The sequence below is a fragment of the Capsicum annuum genome, chromosome 10 (assembly GCF_002878395.1).
Source record: "Capsicum annuum cultivar UCD-10X-F1 chromosome 10, UCD10Xv1.1, whole genome shotgun sequence".
Classification (NCBI taxonomy): domain Eukaryota; kingdom Viridiplantae; phylum Streptophyta; class Magnoliopsida; order Solanales; family Solanaceae; genus Capsicum; species Capsicum annuum.
Genome location: NC_061120.1, coordinates 6788979 through 6806201, shown reverse-complemented (window position 1 = coordinate 6806201; position 17223 = coordinate 6788979). Strand labels below are relative to the sequence as shown.

At 34.1% G+C, this 17223-nt stretch overlaps 1 protein-coding gene across 2 annotated transcripts; it reads right to left on the bottom strand.

Moving 5' to 3' along the window:
• Positions 1-5654: 5654 nt before the first annotated feature.
• On the bottom strand, positions 5655-15966 carry LOC107845278. 2 transcript variants are annotated; one of them, XM_047398454.1, is made up of 9 exons: positions 15593-15950; positions 14386-14498; positions 8638-8687; positions 7645-7878; positions 7101-7253; positions 6585-6680; positions 6466-6486; positions 5795-5996; positions 5655-5684 (listed from the first exon to the last, which is right to left on the bottom strand). In XM_047398454.1, the coding sequence occupies exons 1-8, from the start codon at positions 15883-15885 to the stop codon at positions 5829-5831; spliced, it is 1128 nt and encodes a 375-aa protein (XP_047254410.1). In that variant the 5' UTR covers positions 15886-15950; the 3' UTR covers positions 5655-5684; positions 5795-5828. The 2 variants fall into 2 exon arrangements, with proteins under 2 accessions (XP_047254410.1, XP_016544993.2); XM_016689507.2 differs by having other exon boundaries at positions 5655-5996; positions 15593-15966.
• Between the last annotated feature and the right edge of the window lie 1257 nt (positions 15967-17223).

Below are 17223 nucleotides of genomic sequence, written 5' to 3'. Positions count from 1 at the left end.
AATAAAAATAAATTGAAAACTAGACAACGTTCACACGGGTACTCGAAACTTAGCGCCCCCATCCCCCACCCCCACCAAAAAAAGGCCGAACGCAACGTATTTGATTGTGAATTCAAATATTATTATTATTATTATTATTATTATTATTATTATTATTATTATTATATATTTGACTAAAAGCTATTGTAGGAGGCAATAAACTTGAAAACTTGAATCCGCTTATGTGATAAATGACCTCATATATATTGACGCTCATATGCATCTATAATAGGGACAATATGATAAAATTACTATATTAATTATTATTTTCTTAACGAATGTGTCATGTCAAAAAGTGACAAGTAAAAATGAACGGGTGAAGTATATTTTATATAAATATAAATAAAGCATGCTGCCAACTTATGTAGGTTGTCCTCCTGGAATTGTGGTTGCTAATTGTTACACTGCAATTAATTTAAAAAAAATTATTAGCACCAATAATACCATACATGAAGAGCTATTAAAGTGGACTAACATTAAATTAAAGTTGGGATAACATTGCAATCTATAAATTAAGTGTCCATACACCAAAGTAAACATACCAAGTGACATAGTGCAATATTTAGTACAACAAACTTCACATCTCAAAAGGTTCCCAAAATAAATACCATAAATACAATAGACATTTAGAGGCTTCTCTTAATTATTCCCTTCGTTCACTTTTACTTGTCTATTGTTTTAAATACAATAGATTTTTACTTGCTTAATTACAGAAAATTTCAAAATTTTACGTAATTATTAAAAATCTCAATTTTGGGTCTGTCGAGATACATAATTAGCTCTCGTTACATCCAACAAAGATACATTTTTTTCTTTATAAAGATACATAATTAGCTCTCGATACATTTTTTCGATTTTGGGTTTCGACGAAGATACATTTTCCCTTTGTAAAGATACATAATTGGCTTCTGATATATTTTTTTCGATTTCGTATCTGTCGAGATACATAATTAGCTCCCCATACATCTACCGACGATACATAAGTAGTTGGGATTTTTGTAATTACTTTTTTAAGTGTAGAAATTTGTGTAAATATGGTAAGTTAAGGTGTATGTTTATGTTATTTTTTCTATTTTAAATAAGATCCTCACTTACTTGTCACTTTTAACATATCAGGAAAAGATAATTATTATTTTTTATATTTTAACCTTAGAATTAATTACTTATTTTTCTAATCATTCTCGAATATCTGATACTAAACATCAATTAATAAGATAGTGTGAAAAATATCATATCAACTATTATTTTTTTAATGATATGCCAAGTCCAAATATGTGTCAAGTAAACGTGAAGGGAATGAATAACATATTCTCAAAACATAGGTATGAAAACCACTCCCATCAATTTTCTTAGAAAAGAAAATTAGTTAAACTCAACTTAAAAGTCTAAACCAAACTTTACTGAAATAATTCAAATCATCGATAGAAGAACAATCATGTTAATAACGTATTATAAAATGAAGTTAAAAATAATGATATAAAACAACAAGAAGTGCAAATAGACAATAGAGGAGAATTTTTTAATTTTAGTTTCTTATAAATTATCATAAACATGACACTAATCCTTCAGAATGTGAGAACAACTGTGAAGATGTGAGTATTTAACTAGCATCATGATATAGGTTGTGAACTTTCACTCTTAAATATATATATATATATTAGAAAACTATTTTCATGAATATGAAAGATTTTTTTACTTATTTTATATGTTTGGTAAGTAACATAAATTTGGGAGGGGAGGATTTAGGTGGGAGGGAAAGATTGATACAAAATGTCACTTATGAGATTTGTTTTATCAATTCTATCAGAAAAATCACTTTTATCATCTTTAACAATTTTTTTTCTTTAAAAAATTATTTTTTAAAATATTTTGACGAATTAATCATAAAAAAAAAAAAATTGAACAATAAGAAACCCCAAACAACAAACAATTTTACAGCAATTTTTGGAGTGAAGCATTTGTACATTCATTCAAAATCTCAATTTTCAAAAGATAGTGTGAAAAAAGGGAGTTGCTTATTATTATTTTATGAAGTAGGTTGAATAGGTTTTTGATATGTTTATTTAAGTTCTATCGAAAACGATTTTTTTAATCTATTTCACAATGTACGTGTAACGCTATATATACACCACCTCTCATATTCCATTTATGAGATTATAAATCCGAGTGGCGAGTATGTCGTTGTTGTTGTATAAAGTAGGATGAATTGGTTTTTAATATGTTTATTTGAGTTGGGTCTATTGAAACAATCATTCTAATCTATTTCACAAGGTACGTAGATGTAAGGCTGCGTACACATCATCCCACATACGATGAGATTACACAGAGTGGTGAGAATGTAGTCGTTATTGTATAAAGTAGGATGAAAAGTTTTTTGATATGTTTATTGAGTCGAGGGTCTATCGAAACAGTTTTTCTAATCTATTTCGCAAGGTTAGGTGTAAGATTCCGTATACACCACCCCTCAGACCTTATTTATAAGATTATACTGAGTATATTATTGTTGTTGTATAAAGTAGGATGAATTGGCTTTTGATATGAGTTGATTGGTCTATCAAAAACAGTGTCTTTATTTCAAAAGGTTGGAGTCAGATTGTGTATAACATTTATGAGATTACACTGAATATATTATCCTTGTAATGTGTCATGTGAAATTCGCCAGAAAAAGAGACATACCATGAATTTCTCTTCTCGAAATTCGGTACACACACATAAAAGCATACAATCTCATGCGGAAGGTGGCAAATATCTCGTTGATTTAGCTGAAGTGCGATCCAAAGAAAAAATGTTTACAGATTATACATGTTTTCTCTTACAATTTCATGAGTAGATGGCAAACAAACATGTCCCAACAACAACAATAACGAACATATTCCATATATCCCCACAAGTGAGGTTTGGAGATGGTAAAAGTATACACATACGTTATCCCTATCTCGTGGAGATAGAGAGACTGTTTCTGAAAACACTCTCAGCAACAACAACAACGAACATATCCTGTGTATCTCGACAAGTGAGGTTTAGAGAGGGTAGGGTATAGTATACACAGACGTTATCCCTACCTTGTGGAGATAGAGAGACTGTTTCTGAAAACATGTCTGCAGCAACAACAACAACAAAAATATCCTGTGTATCCCCACAGGTGAGGTTTGAAGAGTGTAACACAGACATTATTCCTACCTCGTGGAGATAGAGAGACTGTTTCCGAAAACATGTTTCAGCAACAATAACGACAACAACGTATATATCCTATGTATCTCGACAAGTGAGGGTTGGAGAGGGTAAAGTATACACAAATGTTATCCCTACCTCGATGTAATAAAGAGGTTGTCTCCGAAATGCTAGTAAGACACGGTGGAACTGGCAGTGGCGGAGCCACATACATTTCAAGGGGTTCATCCGAACCCTCTTCATCGGAAAAATATACTATTTTTATATGATCAAAAATATTTTTTATGTATATATAGTAGATGTTGAACCCCCTTCGACTAGTCCGTATATTTACTTCTGAACTCGCTCAGTAAAAATTCTGGCTCCGCCACTGGGAACTGGAGGTAACCATTCTGTGTCTAGGATCAGTGAGAACAGTTTGTAAATTGGGAAAACCAGTTTCCTTCATCACTCTTTCAAAACACAACTCGATTAGTATCTGATGGTGTGATACTTGAATAAGGATGGTTCAAGGTAGTAAAACCTTCGCTTTATGTCCCCAAATTTTTGAGGCCTCAACATTTTTAATAGTAACAACAACAACAACAAACTCAGTGTATTCCCACCTAGTGGGGTCGGGGGTAAGATGTACGCAATCCATACCTCTACTTCTAAAGAAGTAGAAAGACTGTTTCCGATAGACCCCCGGCTCAAGTCACGAGATACTACACAAACTCATAGTAAAGCACAGAACTAGATTACATAACATAAATACGACACCCATAAGTATTAGAAAACAGAGGAAAGCACACAGATTCGTAATAAAACATGGAACACGGAACACAGAATCATAACAAGAATAAAACCCTCACCAAGTAATTCCTTACACTAGCGACCCAAACCGGCCCTAGTCTTCTGCCCTAATTTGCGTCCTCCAGACCTTCCTATCTAGGGTCATGTCCTCGGTGATTAAATTCCTTTTGAAGATTTTATATGAACAATTTAGTTAAATCCTGATTTTTCTTTGTCTGTGTTACTGATATCTGCGTAAAAATGAATTCTGTGAAAAATGACACATCTAACAATGCAGAAGCCTCAATGGTAAACTTGATTAAATTACTTTTGAAGATTTTATCCAATCAATTTAGTTAAATCTTGATTTTTTTTTGTCTACCGATATTTGCAGCTTACTGTTTAGATAAAATTGAATTCTGTGAAAATGACACATCTTGATAAACTTGATTAAATTATTTTATACATAAATTTACTTAAATCTTGATTTTTCTATGTCAGTGTTACTGATACTTGCATCTTACTGATTAGGTAATAATGAATTCTGTGAAAAATGACACATCTAATAGTGCAAAATCCTCAGCAAGGGTAAACTTATTAAATTCTTTTTGAAGATTTAATACATTCAATGAAAATCGAATCAAGAAGAAAAGGAAACGACATACATAATCCTTTTTGTTAATTGATTGAAGAGTTTAGCAGTAGTTTAGACATATTCTAAAGTTTCTAAGTTTCTCGATCAAGAAGAATGTATAGTACTCAAGGTCGATCCACAATGCATCACAACTATGAATTTCAATTATTCTATTTTTTCGAATACGATCTACTACTCTTATTTCCTACTCGACCATTAACTTTCACAACTACGAAAAGAGAATTTCTATATCTTGAATCTACTTAAATTGTGAGAATATTTGAATCTCTTGAATTGAAACAATTTTCTATCAATAAAGTTTGTGGCCTATAACCAAATTTTAATATGAGACCTGCAGTATAACAAAATATTATCAATGATTTAGAGTTAATTTTTTTTTGTTCTTATATACTATCTTTTTAATGTGATATTCTTAGAAAACATTGAGCATTTAACTTCACATACTAATATTATTATTTATAAAAGTAAGGACTAATTTTAGTTAATAAAATGTTAGTCATTTATTTGCAATACATTACCTTGAAAACTTTATTTATTTATATAAAAATTTTGATAAAAACTTCTAAAATATTTTTAATTAAATGTAGATAGTTCTTCTTTCTTTTTTATCTAATTTAATTCTTTTTATCTTTTATATTTTAGAATATTTAGAATGAAAATTAGAGTGGTTGAATTGTTCAAATTTCACAACAGATGTGGTGAGATATGGCTTAACAAATTGTATTAAGTATATATAACAAAAGGAAACATGATCATCTGTTTATTTCTAGGTGGCATCTCAGATTAGCCACCTTTAATGTTTCTTCCTAGGAGTGGTCGGGTTCAAGCCTTAGAAACAGCCTCGCCAAAAATGCAAGGTAAAGCTGCGTATAATACACCCTCGTGGTGGGACCCTCACCCGCACACCGCACAACGGTAGCTTTAATGCACCGGGTTGCCCTTTTTAGTTTTTACTTGCTTCCCTGAGAATCACGGTATGATGTTGAGTTTTCATGAGCACGAAGCATTACATGCTGCATCCGTCAAATTTTCTTACTTTCTTAAACTCTGTGCCAAGTCAAAACCGGACAAACAGATTGAAATCTTTGAATACAGTTCAACTACCTAGTTTAGATAGGCAGTGCTGCATTAGTACAGTGTACACAGACGTTATCCCTACCTCGGTGAGATAGAGAGGTTGTCTCCGAAAATGCTAGTAAGGCACGGTGGCTGTAACGGTTCTATGTCTAGGATCAGTGAGAACAGTTTGTACATTGGCAAAACCAGTATCCTTCATCACTCTTTCAAGATCAGTCAAGTAGTATTCATCCAGAAAAGGTTCAGTACTCTTCATCAATGTAAACAACACTGGTGGTAGTTCCTGTGCATTGAAAGAAACTAGACTCAGTGTCGGAGACACGTTGGCCGAAGGGGGTTCATCTGAATCCTCTTTGACAAAGAATTATATTGATAAGACCCAAAAACACACTTGAAGTATTACGTTTTCCGAGTTTTCTAACTAAATTATAAGGTGTTAGACAACTATCACCAGCTGTTTATCAAAACACAACTCGACTAGTATCTGATGGTGTGATACTTGAAGTGCCACTTTGTTGTAAGTTTCTTACTTGAACGATCACCTTAACAAAACACACCTTAACACTTGGTCTACTCAGCTCGAAGTTGTGTTTTGATAAATAGTTGGTGATAGTTCAGATAGAAAATGCAAATGCCTTATAGGTATGAAACTCACGAAAACATGGAGTTCTTTCAGAGCAGGACAACCAATTCGAAACTTTTATATTGAATCGTTTGTGTTTGAAGATGTGTAACTGAAAGAATGGACGTACCTGAAGAATCTTCGACTTTGGCTGCAGAAGAAATCAAGAAGATGAAATAAGACTCATGTAAAACAGTACTAATAGCTATAGTTATCAGTTAATTAGATCGCGTGATCTGGTAAATTTACCGAGTTATCAGTTATAGCAATAGTTCCTCCAGGCCGAAGCAGCCGGAATGACTCTTTCACTATATTTCGTATTGCTCTTTCAGGACATTCATGAAACTGCACAAACAGTAACAACCATTAGTAGGCGCCTCGACATGAACTGAATGTTCCTCCTGCAATCTATCTTCCTTGGTAGTGCAGAACTTATACCGATGGAGACAAAATTTCAGTTTCAGAACCCATGAGTTATGTCATAACTTCGTTATAGAACTTATGCCGAGCAAGGGTAAAGTTCTCTAAACTTATGCTAGGCAAAACTTGGTCATAGATAAGGGTAACTGAATCTTCCAATTTTCATATTTCATGTTCTAACTTATCGAAAAAATAATGAACCAATGTTGCATTGTGCAGTCACAAAGATCATATATGCTGAAACAAAGTATGTTGCCGTGAATTTTGGTATAGTGTTCATAACGATGTGAGCTAATTTTCTTGTAAAGTATGAGATATATATTTGTAGTTTGCAAGAGGACATACCACATAAGCAATTGAAACGAGGTCAAATGATTCGGAAGGCAAGCCAGTGTCTTCACCGTTTGCGTGTATCCAGCTGATAGGATTCTTTCTCTGGTTTCTCTTCTTTTCTTTATATTGAGCAACCGAAAGAAAATAAGGTGAGAGATCCAAACCCTGCAGAAACCGGAAACTTTAGTTTGGATGCGTTTCAGTTGTTATTACTGCATTTGGTATTATCTTGACTTCTCTTTCTACTAACGACAGCAACATACTCAGTGAAATCCCACGAGTGGGGTCTGGGGAGTGTAGAGTGTACGCAGACTTTACACTTACCTCGTGGAGGTAGAGAGGCTGTTTCTGAAGGACCCTCGGCTAAAGTGCAGCAAATCAAAGTAGGTATAAAAAGGAAAAAAGACAGTGAAGAGAACACAGCAGCTAATAAGGAAAGGCATTCAGAAAAGGAACAGTAACAACGACAATACAGTGTGATAACGGAAACACAATAAACAATGGGTCTTCTCTATCTAGTAAGAAAAAAGATAGGTAAATGTTTGTCTATACTCACGGTAACTTTAGCAGAAGGATATTTGTCTGCAATGTATCCTGTGCTCACACCAGCAGAGCATCCAATGTCAAGAATGTCTCTGATTGAGAAGTCTGCTGAATATTGCTGATGATGTTTTTCGATTGCATCAAGCCAATTTCCGCGTACTATCTGGTTTGCTTCATCAAGTGAGGACGCATAAGGTATTGCTCTTCTCACCATCGACATAGTTGCGGCCTCTACTTCAGCTGCAGCCTAGAGTAGTTGAATTAAGGACTAGTCCTCAAATGTTTTCATCACAGATAGTGAGAACGAGATCTTCCCATGCATCAATGTATTGTAACTTATACTCCTTTCGCCTCAATTTACGTGGAGTGGTTTGAATGGCATGAAATTTAAGAAAGACTTTTGGAACGTGTAATCTTAAACATGACATGAAACTTCTGTCGCAATATAAGTATGTCATTAACTGTAATATGAGAAGTTTAAAGTTAAATCGCTAACACAAATATAGAAAGATGTCATTCTTTTCGGGAGAGACTAATAAAAAAAGTGTCACATAAAATAGAATAGAGAGAGTATATAGTATATATGAAAACCATAGGAAAAACACGTATAGAAAGGATTGGGCGGAAAAGAATGAGGTAAGTCAAACCATGCTATGTTGCTCGAACTCTTCAAAATGCATTATTTTTGGAGGATCTGGCACAGGTGCGGCAACATTTTTGAAGAGTCCGAGCAACATAGGAACCAGGTGATGCTTGAATCAAACAGTTTTTTGTTGGCATATTAGTTCCGTCAATTAAAATGCAAACCAAACGCAGTTGGACAAACTTGAAACGAAATCAACACTAGATCACCAGAAACCAAACAACAAGCCAAGGCACAGATATCCAACGAAATATGAACGAAACCAAAAGCCATTCAACCTATATCACTTGACTTACCAATAGAAACTCAACGTAAAGAAGTTATGGCCTACACTCAAAACAAGTGTTGGATGTTAACTCTTACCAGCCAGGAGAGATTGCCCTCATCATATGCGTGGAAGGGATTGAGATAATCTGGAAAAAGAAATCATTTGTCAGCTGGTTTGTTTTTTTCAGAAGGATGACCGATAATAACAGAAGCTCAAATGAAAAGGTTGTTTCCAGTTCTTAAACACAGATTCTAAGTGTCTATCGGAAACAATCTCTCTACTTCAACCAAGGTAGTAGTATGGCATGCGTACACATTACCCTCCTCAAACCCCACTATGTGGGAATACACGGGGTATGTTGTTGTTGTTGTTGTAAATACAGATTCTAAGAGGAGTTTGTGTTACAAAGGACAATCGTTAGGCCTAAGGTGTTGTTAGAACAATAATGATGAAGTAGAAAAATACTCCACGCATATTGCTATGTTCCGGTGAAAATCAAAATCCTTTGACACCTTACAGCCATGTGTCCCGAATCATTTTAGCTAAGTGCTTTAAGATTTCCCTATTAAAATCTTATTGAAGCGCCCTCCACTTCGCACTTAGTGCGGTGAATTCATCAAGAGTAACTTTGCATACTCCGACTAAGTAGTCTATGAATTTCATTAAGAGAAATTAACCTCATCCTCCTTTACAACAAAGTATCAGTAAATCTATCAAGAGTATTCCTACACACTCCAACCGAAATCGGTGTATAGACTTAATAAGAGAATATAATCTCATTCTTTTCTTTTGTAGGAATACTGTCAAATCTATCAAGAGTGTTATTATTTACTCCAACCGATATCGGTCTTATAGATTTATCAAGAGAAAACATCTCAACTTATGCACATCTACTCACTCTTTAGGGAAAAAGAAAATTTTATTGATGTGCTTCACAATTGTAACTTTACTTGTTTTTTCCTTTGAACTTAAGATTACATCATTAGGTAGGGTTACCATAAAGTACACTCAACCTACAACAGGCTTTATTCCCATCCCATTACAAGTTTGTACCACCAATTTCTTGTCTAATCCTTTAGACAAAGGATCTGCTAAATTGAGTTGAGACTTCACATATTGAAGCGATATTATGCCATCCTCCAATAATATTCTCACATGATTATGTTTGAGACGAACTTGTCTTGACTTGTCATTGTAACAATCACTTGAAGCCCGAAATATAGTAGCTTTATTATCACAATATATAGTCAAAGGTGGTATTGGCTTACCCCATAATGGAATATCTATCAGCATACTCCGCAGCCAATCGGCTTCTTCTTCAGCAGAAGACATAGCTATAAATTCTGACTCCATTGTTGAGTGAGTAATACATGTCTGCTTCTTTGATCTCCAAGATATTGCTGCTCCAGCCAAAGTGAAAATCCAAGCAGTAATAGATTTAGAGTCATTCAGATCAGAATTCCAAGTAGCATCACTATAGCCTTCAAGAACTGCTGGAAAGGTAGCATAATGCAGGCCAACATTAATTGTACCCTTCAGATACCTTAAAACACGAATTAAGGCATTCCAATGCTCAACTCCAGGGCTCCCAGTAAACTTGCTCAAAGTTCCTACTGCATAACCAATATCTGGCCTGGTACAATGCATGGCATACATAGGACTCCCAACAATCTGAGAATATGTCAATTGATCAAGAATATCACCAGAGTTTCGTACTAGTTTGATGCTAGGATCAAATGGTGTAGGAGCAGGCTTGTCGTCAAAATGACCAAACCTCTTTAGAACCTTCTCAATATAACTTGATTGAGTAAGAGTCAAACCACTTGCCGATCTTACAATTTTGATGCCTAAAGTTATATCAGCTTCTCCAAGATCTTTCATTTCAAACTGAGAAGCAAGAAAATATTTTGTTTCTTTGACTCTTTCGATATCAGTTCCAAAGATTAACATGTCATCTACATAAAGACATATTATAACACCAGAATTTTCTTGAAATTTACTAAATATGCATGTACCATTGATTAAGTAGCCATTAGAAATCATAACTTTTCTAAATTTATCATGCCGTTGTTGTGGAGCTTGTTTTAATCCATAAAGAGATTTAAGAAGTTTACAAACTTTACGTTCTTGACCAGGATTGACAAATCCTTCTGGTTGTTTCATGTAGACTTCTTCGTCTAGATCTCCATTCAGGAATGCAGTTTTCACATCCATCTGATGAACCACAAGACCATGAATTGCTGCTAGAGCAATCAAGAGACGAATAGAGGTCATCCGAGCTACAGGTGCAAAAGTATCAAAATAATCAATATCTTGCAATTGAGTAAAGTCTTTAGCTACCAAACGGGCTTTGTACTTATCTAAAGTACCATCGGATTTCATTTTCTTCCTAAAAATCCATCGGCAACCAATTGGTTTACATCCAGGAGGAAGATCTGACAATATCTGTATTATTAGATAATATAGAATGCATTTCATCATCAATGGCTTCACGCCAAAATGGAGCATCATGTGAAGACATAGCTTCAGCATAACTTTCAGGATCTTTTTCAACCAAATAAGCTTGAAAATCAGGTCCAAAGTCTTTTGATTTGGCTGATCTCGAACTACGTCTTGGTTGACTTTTTTCCAATGGCTCAACTATTTTCCTTTTAAGAGGAGAAATAGAAGAACTTGAATCTTGTTCAAAAGAATCTTTTTTCTTGGGATACATATGCTCAAAAAAGTTAGCATGTAAAGATTCAATAATTGTGCGAGGACTTGGGGTCTCAAGATTTAAAAATCTATAAGCCTTACTGGTTTGTGAATAACCAATAAACACACAATCTACTCCTCTATAGCCAATCTTGGTTAAATGTTGATTTGGTAATCGAACATAAGTCAAGCAACCCCATACTTTAAAATAATTTGTATTTGGTTTTCGATTATTCCAAAGTTCATATGGAGATGCATCATAATTTCTGGAAGTAATTCTATTCAAAATGACATGCTGAAAGCAAGGCTTCAGTCCACAAATTTTCAGATATACCTGATCCATAAAGCATAGAATTAACCATTTTTATGAAAGTCCTATTTTTCCTTTCTGCTACACCATTTTGTTGTGGTGTATAGGACATGGTCAATTATTTTTTAATGCCTTCTCTCTTACAAAAATCAATAAAATCTGACTTTAAGTACTCTCATCTCTATCAGACCTAATTAACTTAATTTTCACACTCAATTTATTTTCAACTTCTGCTTTATATGTTTTGAAAGTCTCAAATATTTCATCTTTTGTTTTCAATGGAAAGACATAAGTATATCTTGAGTAGTCATCAATAAAAGTGATAAAATACCTCTTTCCATGACGTGACAAAAAATCCATCTCACAAATACCAGTGTGGATTAATTACAAAAGTGTGGAAGTCCTTTCAACTATCTTAAAGGGCTTCTTCGTAATCTTGCATTTACTACAAGTAAGACACTTAGTAGTATGATTCTTTCCACAATCTTTGATTAATCCATTATTCACCATAAGTTGAATGGATCTAAAATTCACATGTCCCAGACGTTCATGCCATAAGTCCAGAGATTCCGCAAGATAAGCAGAAATATTTTCATTTTCAAAATTGAGTTTAAACATTCCATTTGCAACATAACCTTTTCCAACAAACATGTCATTTTTAGATAAAATAAACTTATCTTCCTCAAAAACCATTTTAAAACCATGCTTCGAAAGAAGCGTACCTGACACCAAGTTCTTTCGAATATCAGGAACATGCAATACATTCATCAATGTAACTATCTTTCCGGAAGTAAATTCAGTTCAACAGTTCCTTTTCCCACAATTTTAGTAGAGGAGGAGTTTCCCATATATACAATTTTACCGTCCCCCACTAATTCATAAGTCTTGAAAGAATTTCGGTTACCTGATATGTGACGAGTTGCGCCGGTATCTATCCACCATTCCACTTGATCTTCCGCTACAAATGCTTCTATGACCATTGCCACAAGATCATCTTTTTTATTTTTATTTGTTTTTTCTTTCTTCTTTTCGGTTTTGAGAATTCTACAATCACGCGCATAGTTACCAACTTTGTGACAATGATAGCATTCACCAGATTTAAAATTGGCACCATTACACTTGAAATTTGTAGTCTTCTTTGCCTTTAAAAAATTCTTATTTTCTGGTTCCTTCTTGTTTGATTTTTCTTCAACCATATGAGCTTTCATGACAGGTTCCTTCAAACTATTATTATCGCGCCATCGTGTCTTTTGTTCAATTTGCAAGTGTTCCAACAATTATTCAAGAGTCAAATCTTCCTTTTTGTGTGAGAGTTTGCTTCGGTGCTCTTTCCAAGATGGAGGAAGTTTTGATACAATAGCACCAACATAAAAGTTTTCATCAAGAGCAATTTCAGATATAGCAATTTTATTAGCTATAAGTTGGAATTCTTGTACTTGTTCAGTGATTGACTTGTCATCAACTATTTTGAGCTCCATATATTTTGAAACGAGAAATTTCTTAGAACTCGCCTCTTCTGCTAAATAAATAGCTTGAAGAGTGTCCCATATCTCTTTAGCATATTTGCATTTAACATAATATTGATCATAATATTTGTTGAACATTCCTCCAAGAATATAATTCTTGCACAAATAATCATCATATTGTCATTTGGCAATTTGTTATTTAATCAAAGTAGCCTCGTCAGATGTTGCTACCTCAGAACCAGGAGCATTAGGACAAGGCTCTTCAAGAACATATGCCAACTTTAATTGTCTTAAAAAGAATTCCATCTTTCCACGCCATCTAGGAAAGTCTTTGCCATCAAATATTTCAAAATTAGGATTAGGCAAAGATGGAATACTATTTGATATTGATGTAGAAGCCATAGAGACAACTATCTTCAAATTGTTAGAACAATAATGATAATTGTACAAGAAATTCAAAATAAAACTTGCTTGGCTTAGAGGCACGATAATACGCTTCTTGAAGATAGTTGGAGTCTCTCCCACGAGCAAACAGAAGAACTAGTGACAACTCTATCTTCAGGATTCGACTAAGCCAAAAAATAAGTAGCATTCAAGAATGTTGCTCTTCTATTCTTGAATTGGTGATTTCATCATTTGATCAATGTCTCTCAAGTGTTTTTCAAGGGGAAAGTAGTTTTGAGAGCTTGTTTTTTCTAAACAAAAGAAACACTATTTATAGGGTAAAATTTTCATGCAAGTGAAAAGTATTAATTAAGCAATAGTTAATAAGTTCATGAACAAAAATTATCTTTCTTTCAAGTTTCAAGAACCTAAAATGTAAATGAATTTACAATTGTTAATGCATTTGTAACTCAAGATGCATTTGTTTCAATTGTAATTTCACATTCATTTTCTTTGTAACTCAAAATGCATTAATTGAAACATAAAAAGCTTTTAACCGATGCACTTGTTCCAAAAAATTGATTGAAACATAAACTTCTAATAACAGGTGTTACGGAGGTCTAATGGCTAGAGCTCACAGTTCGGAATAAGGTGATTCCTACAGGAAAAAGTGAACCTGCAATTGCTAAAAGTGTCATTCCTTGATCAATTGATAGGGCACATCCACCTCGAATCATCGGTTAGGCTTTTGACTAACAACGCTAAGTCAAACCACTTGGAACAACTCAACGAATTTAGTACATCGTTTTAGGAAGACCTAATAAGTAATAACTATAGATTGAAGTCATCCAACTTTAACAATATGATGATTGATTTTTCAAAGCGTATACTGAATAGACATACATGTCTTTCATGTTCGAATGGTTATGACCGTTATCAGCAAGAGTGAAAAAGGAAAGAGATGTTAAAAGTTTACATGAGAAACTCACAATCAGGGTATACAATAGCAGGATTCTCAATGCTCTCCAGCTCTTTGTAAACATCCGAATCGAGTATCTCCTTTGTCATCTCTCTCCATGGAATGCTTGTTTTCTCAGCTGTACTGTTCAAACAACACTAAATAAGATCAATTCACTTTCATTTCAACTACTCCTCAAAGAAAATAGAAATAACATCAGAATACCAAAATTGTCGCGTTTTTAAGTTGTCTGAGCTAACGCGAACATTTCAATATTGAATAGTAGACAAAGTTCTAAGTTCAGTATGTCCCTACATATCAACAAACAAAGCGGATTCATTCAAGAAAAATAATCCAACCGCACATGAGTACCAAACTACAAACTTAAATATTAAAGGAAAAAAAAGGCAAAACGAAGAGAAAATTGCAGGTCAATACCTTTGGGTCATCTATCTTACAAAATATGTACGCACTGTATAGAGCAGCCCGGTGCATTAAAGCTACCGCTATGCGTGGTGTCCGGGGAAGGGCCCCACCACAAGGATATATTGTACGCAACCTTACCTTGCATTTCTGCAAGAGGCTGTTTCTAAGGCTAGGTAACATGGCAGCAACTTTTCCAGTTACTCCAAGTGTATAGCTAGTGTATAGTTTAAACTAATATACATATACTATACATACTTATACATATAATCCACATATCTATATATACGTATACACAACATATACATACCATATACACCAGATAGTGGGAAGGCTAGCCAAGAGACCATGATTATAAAAAGGCATAATACATAAAATATATTATTTAACATGGCGCATCTATTCCCTCAAACTTTAGGTGTGCACAAGTAGACACTTAAAATTAGTATAAAGTTGAACCAGTTGGCACACTCATCCTACATGGCAATTCGCGTGACACACACTTGAACTGTTTGTTTGTACTATGCCATGTATGACGTGTGTGTCTATGTGCTCAATTTTATACAAGTTTAAGTTCCTATTGATGCACACCTGAAGTTGAAGGGTGTATAGATGCCAACTGAGGGCAAGTTAAACGGCACGTTTATGTAGAAGTTTTGATCAAAATAAGCCATTTTTTAAATCAATTCACCAAAGTAATATGTTTTTTTGAAAACTTTACAAAACTGAAATAGTAACTAGTTCATTTTGTAACTGAGATAAGTCTATTAATAGTTGATACAATTCATGAAAAATAGTAACTAGGTAGAGATGACCTTATAAAAACCTGTCTAGCACCAAGTTTAAGCACAGAAAACAATGGCTTAATGGAAATGAGAGCTCCAACGAGACGCGAAAGCGGTGTTTCTCCTGCCCATTTTGGCCTTTCAAGTTCTCCTTCTTCAAATGCCTCTGCAGCAGTACTTCCACTACTCGTCGTTGAAGCAGAAAATCTGAAACTCAAAAATCCACTTCTTCTTGCATTCTTCAGTAATGGGTCGTAGCTTGAAGTGTTGGTTATGGTGAAGAAAATTGGATTACATGTGTTGAGCTTGAAGGTGAAGGCCATTTTTGTTGATGTTCTTGAAAGAGAGCAGTTATTTTTTACTATACTAACTGATTATGTTTTCTTGTGGTTTGAATTGAAGGACCAACAAAATCTCTGAAATCATAATGGACCAATGAGAAGGGAACACGTGTACTTTCTATACTTACTAAATGATAAAAGAGTTTTTATTTTGTGTTTTTTAAGGTTATGTCATTCTGAAAATAGTGACCAACATAATTATGTATAAATTAAATAAAAAAATAAAAAAAACTCTACAAAATCTTGTATGGGTAACAACCCTATGCCTATGTTTATGCTACAAAAAAACATTGAAGAGTTCACGGGTTCAAGTTTTGAAAACAGCCTCTGACAGAAAAGCAGCGTACAATACCACCCTGTGGTGAGACATATTCGCGGACCCTACGCATAACGAAAGCTTTAGTACACCGAGTTGTCATTTTTATGGTACAAGTGTTTCGAAACTTCGTATAAATCAATAATATTCCGCATTCGAGGTCTATCGGAAACAACCTTTTTACTTCACTTGAGATAGCGGTATGAATTGCGTACGCTTTACCCTTCCCGAACCTTACTTTGTGTGAATACACTTGATATGTGGTATAAATCAATAATATCATTACAAGCCTTGTTGATGTGGTTTGAATTGTGATCTGAAAAGCTTGAGTGAATCTAACACTGTTGCACCAAAGTTGTAGCTGGAGAATTAGTTGATGCTCCAGTGGGTCACAGGGTACAGTCTTTTTTAAAATGAAGAAAAATTAACATAAACATACACTTACCTTATTTATACAAAATCCCACGGATACAAAATAATTACAAAAATCCCAACTAATTGAGCTAAAAAAATTTTAAAAAAAAATATATCAAGAGTTAATTATGTATCTTTATAAAGAAAAAAAATATATCGAGAACTAATTATGTTATCTTAACAGACCCGATATCAAAATTTCAATAATTATGATAAATGTCGAGATTTTCTTTAATTAAATTCTAAACTGTCGGAATTTACGATGTTTTTCCAAAAAGAAAATGTGCACCTGTTCAAGCTTTGTATACTAGCAATATGCACTACAGTTTACAAAATTTAACCCGGAGTGAGACGGTGACTCACCATTTACTACTCTCTGCAGATACAAGTTGAGGTTGATGTTGTATTTTGCAAAATGCTCAAAACCATATAAAGAGGCAAACAACCCCTAAGAGGTCGTTTGGTAGGAGAGATAAGGATAAATAATTCGGAGATTAATTTAATAGAGAAACTTATCCCATGTTTTGTTGGGACAAAATACATGAGATAACTAATTCTGGGATCAGTTATTCCGAGATTGTAGTGTTTTT

Bases quoted from the DNA above. Each gene is read 5' to 3' on its own strand.
- LOC107845278 (XM_016689507.2), bottom strand. From the start codon at position 15,885: ATGGCCTTCACCTTCAAGCTCAACACATGTAATCCAATTTTCTTCACC. The intron at 7,879-8,637 runs GTAAGAGTTAAC...CAACTACTCTAG, and splicing joins AGGGCAATCTCTCCTGGCTG to GCTGCAGCTGAAGTAGAGGC. The intron at 7,254-7,644 runs GTGAGTATAGAC...CGGTTTCTGCAG, and splicing joins ATCCTTCTGCTAAAGTTACC to GGTTTGGATCTCTCACCTTA.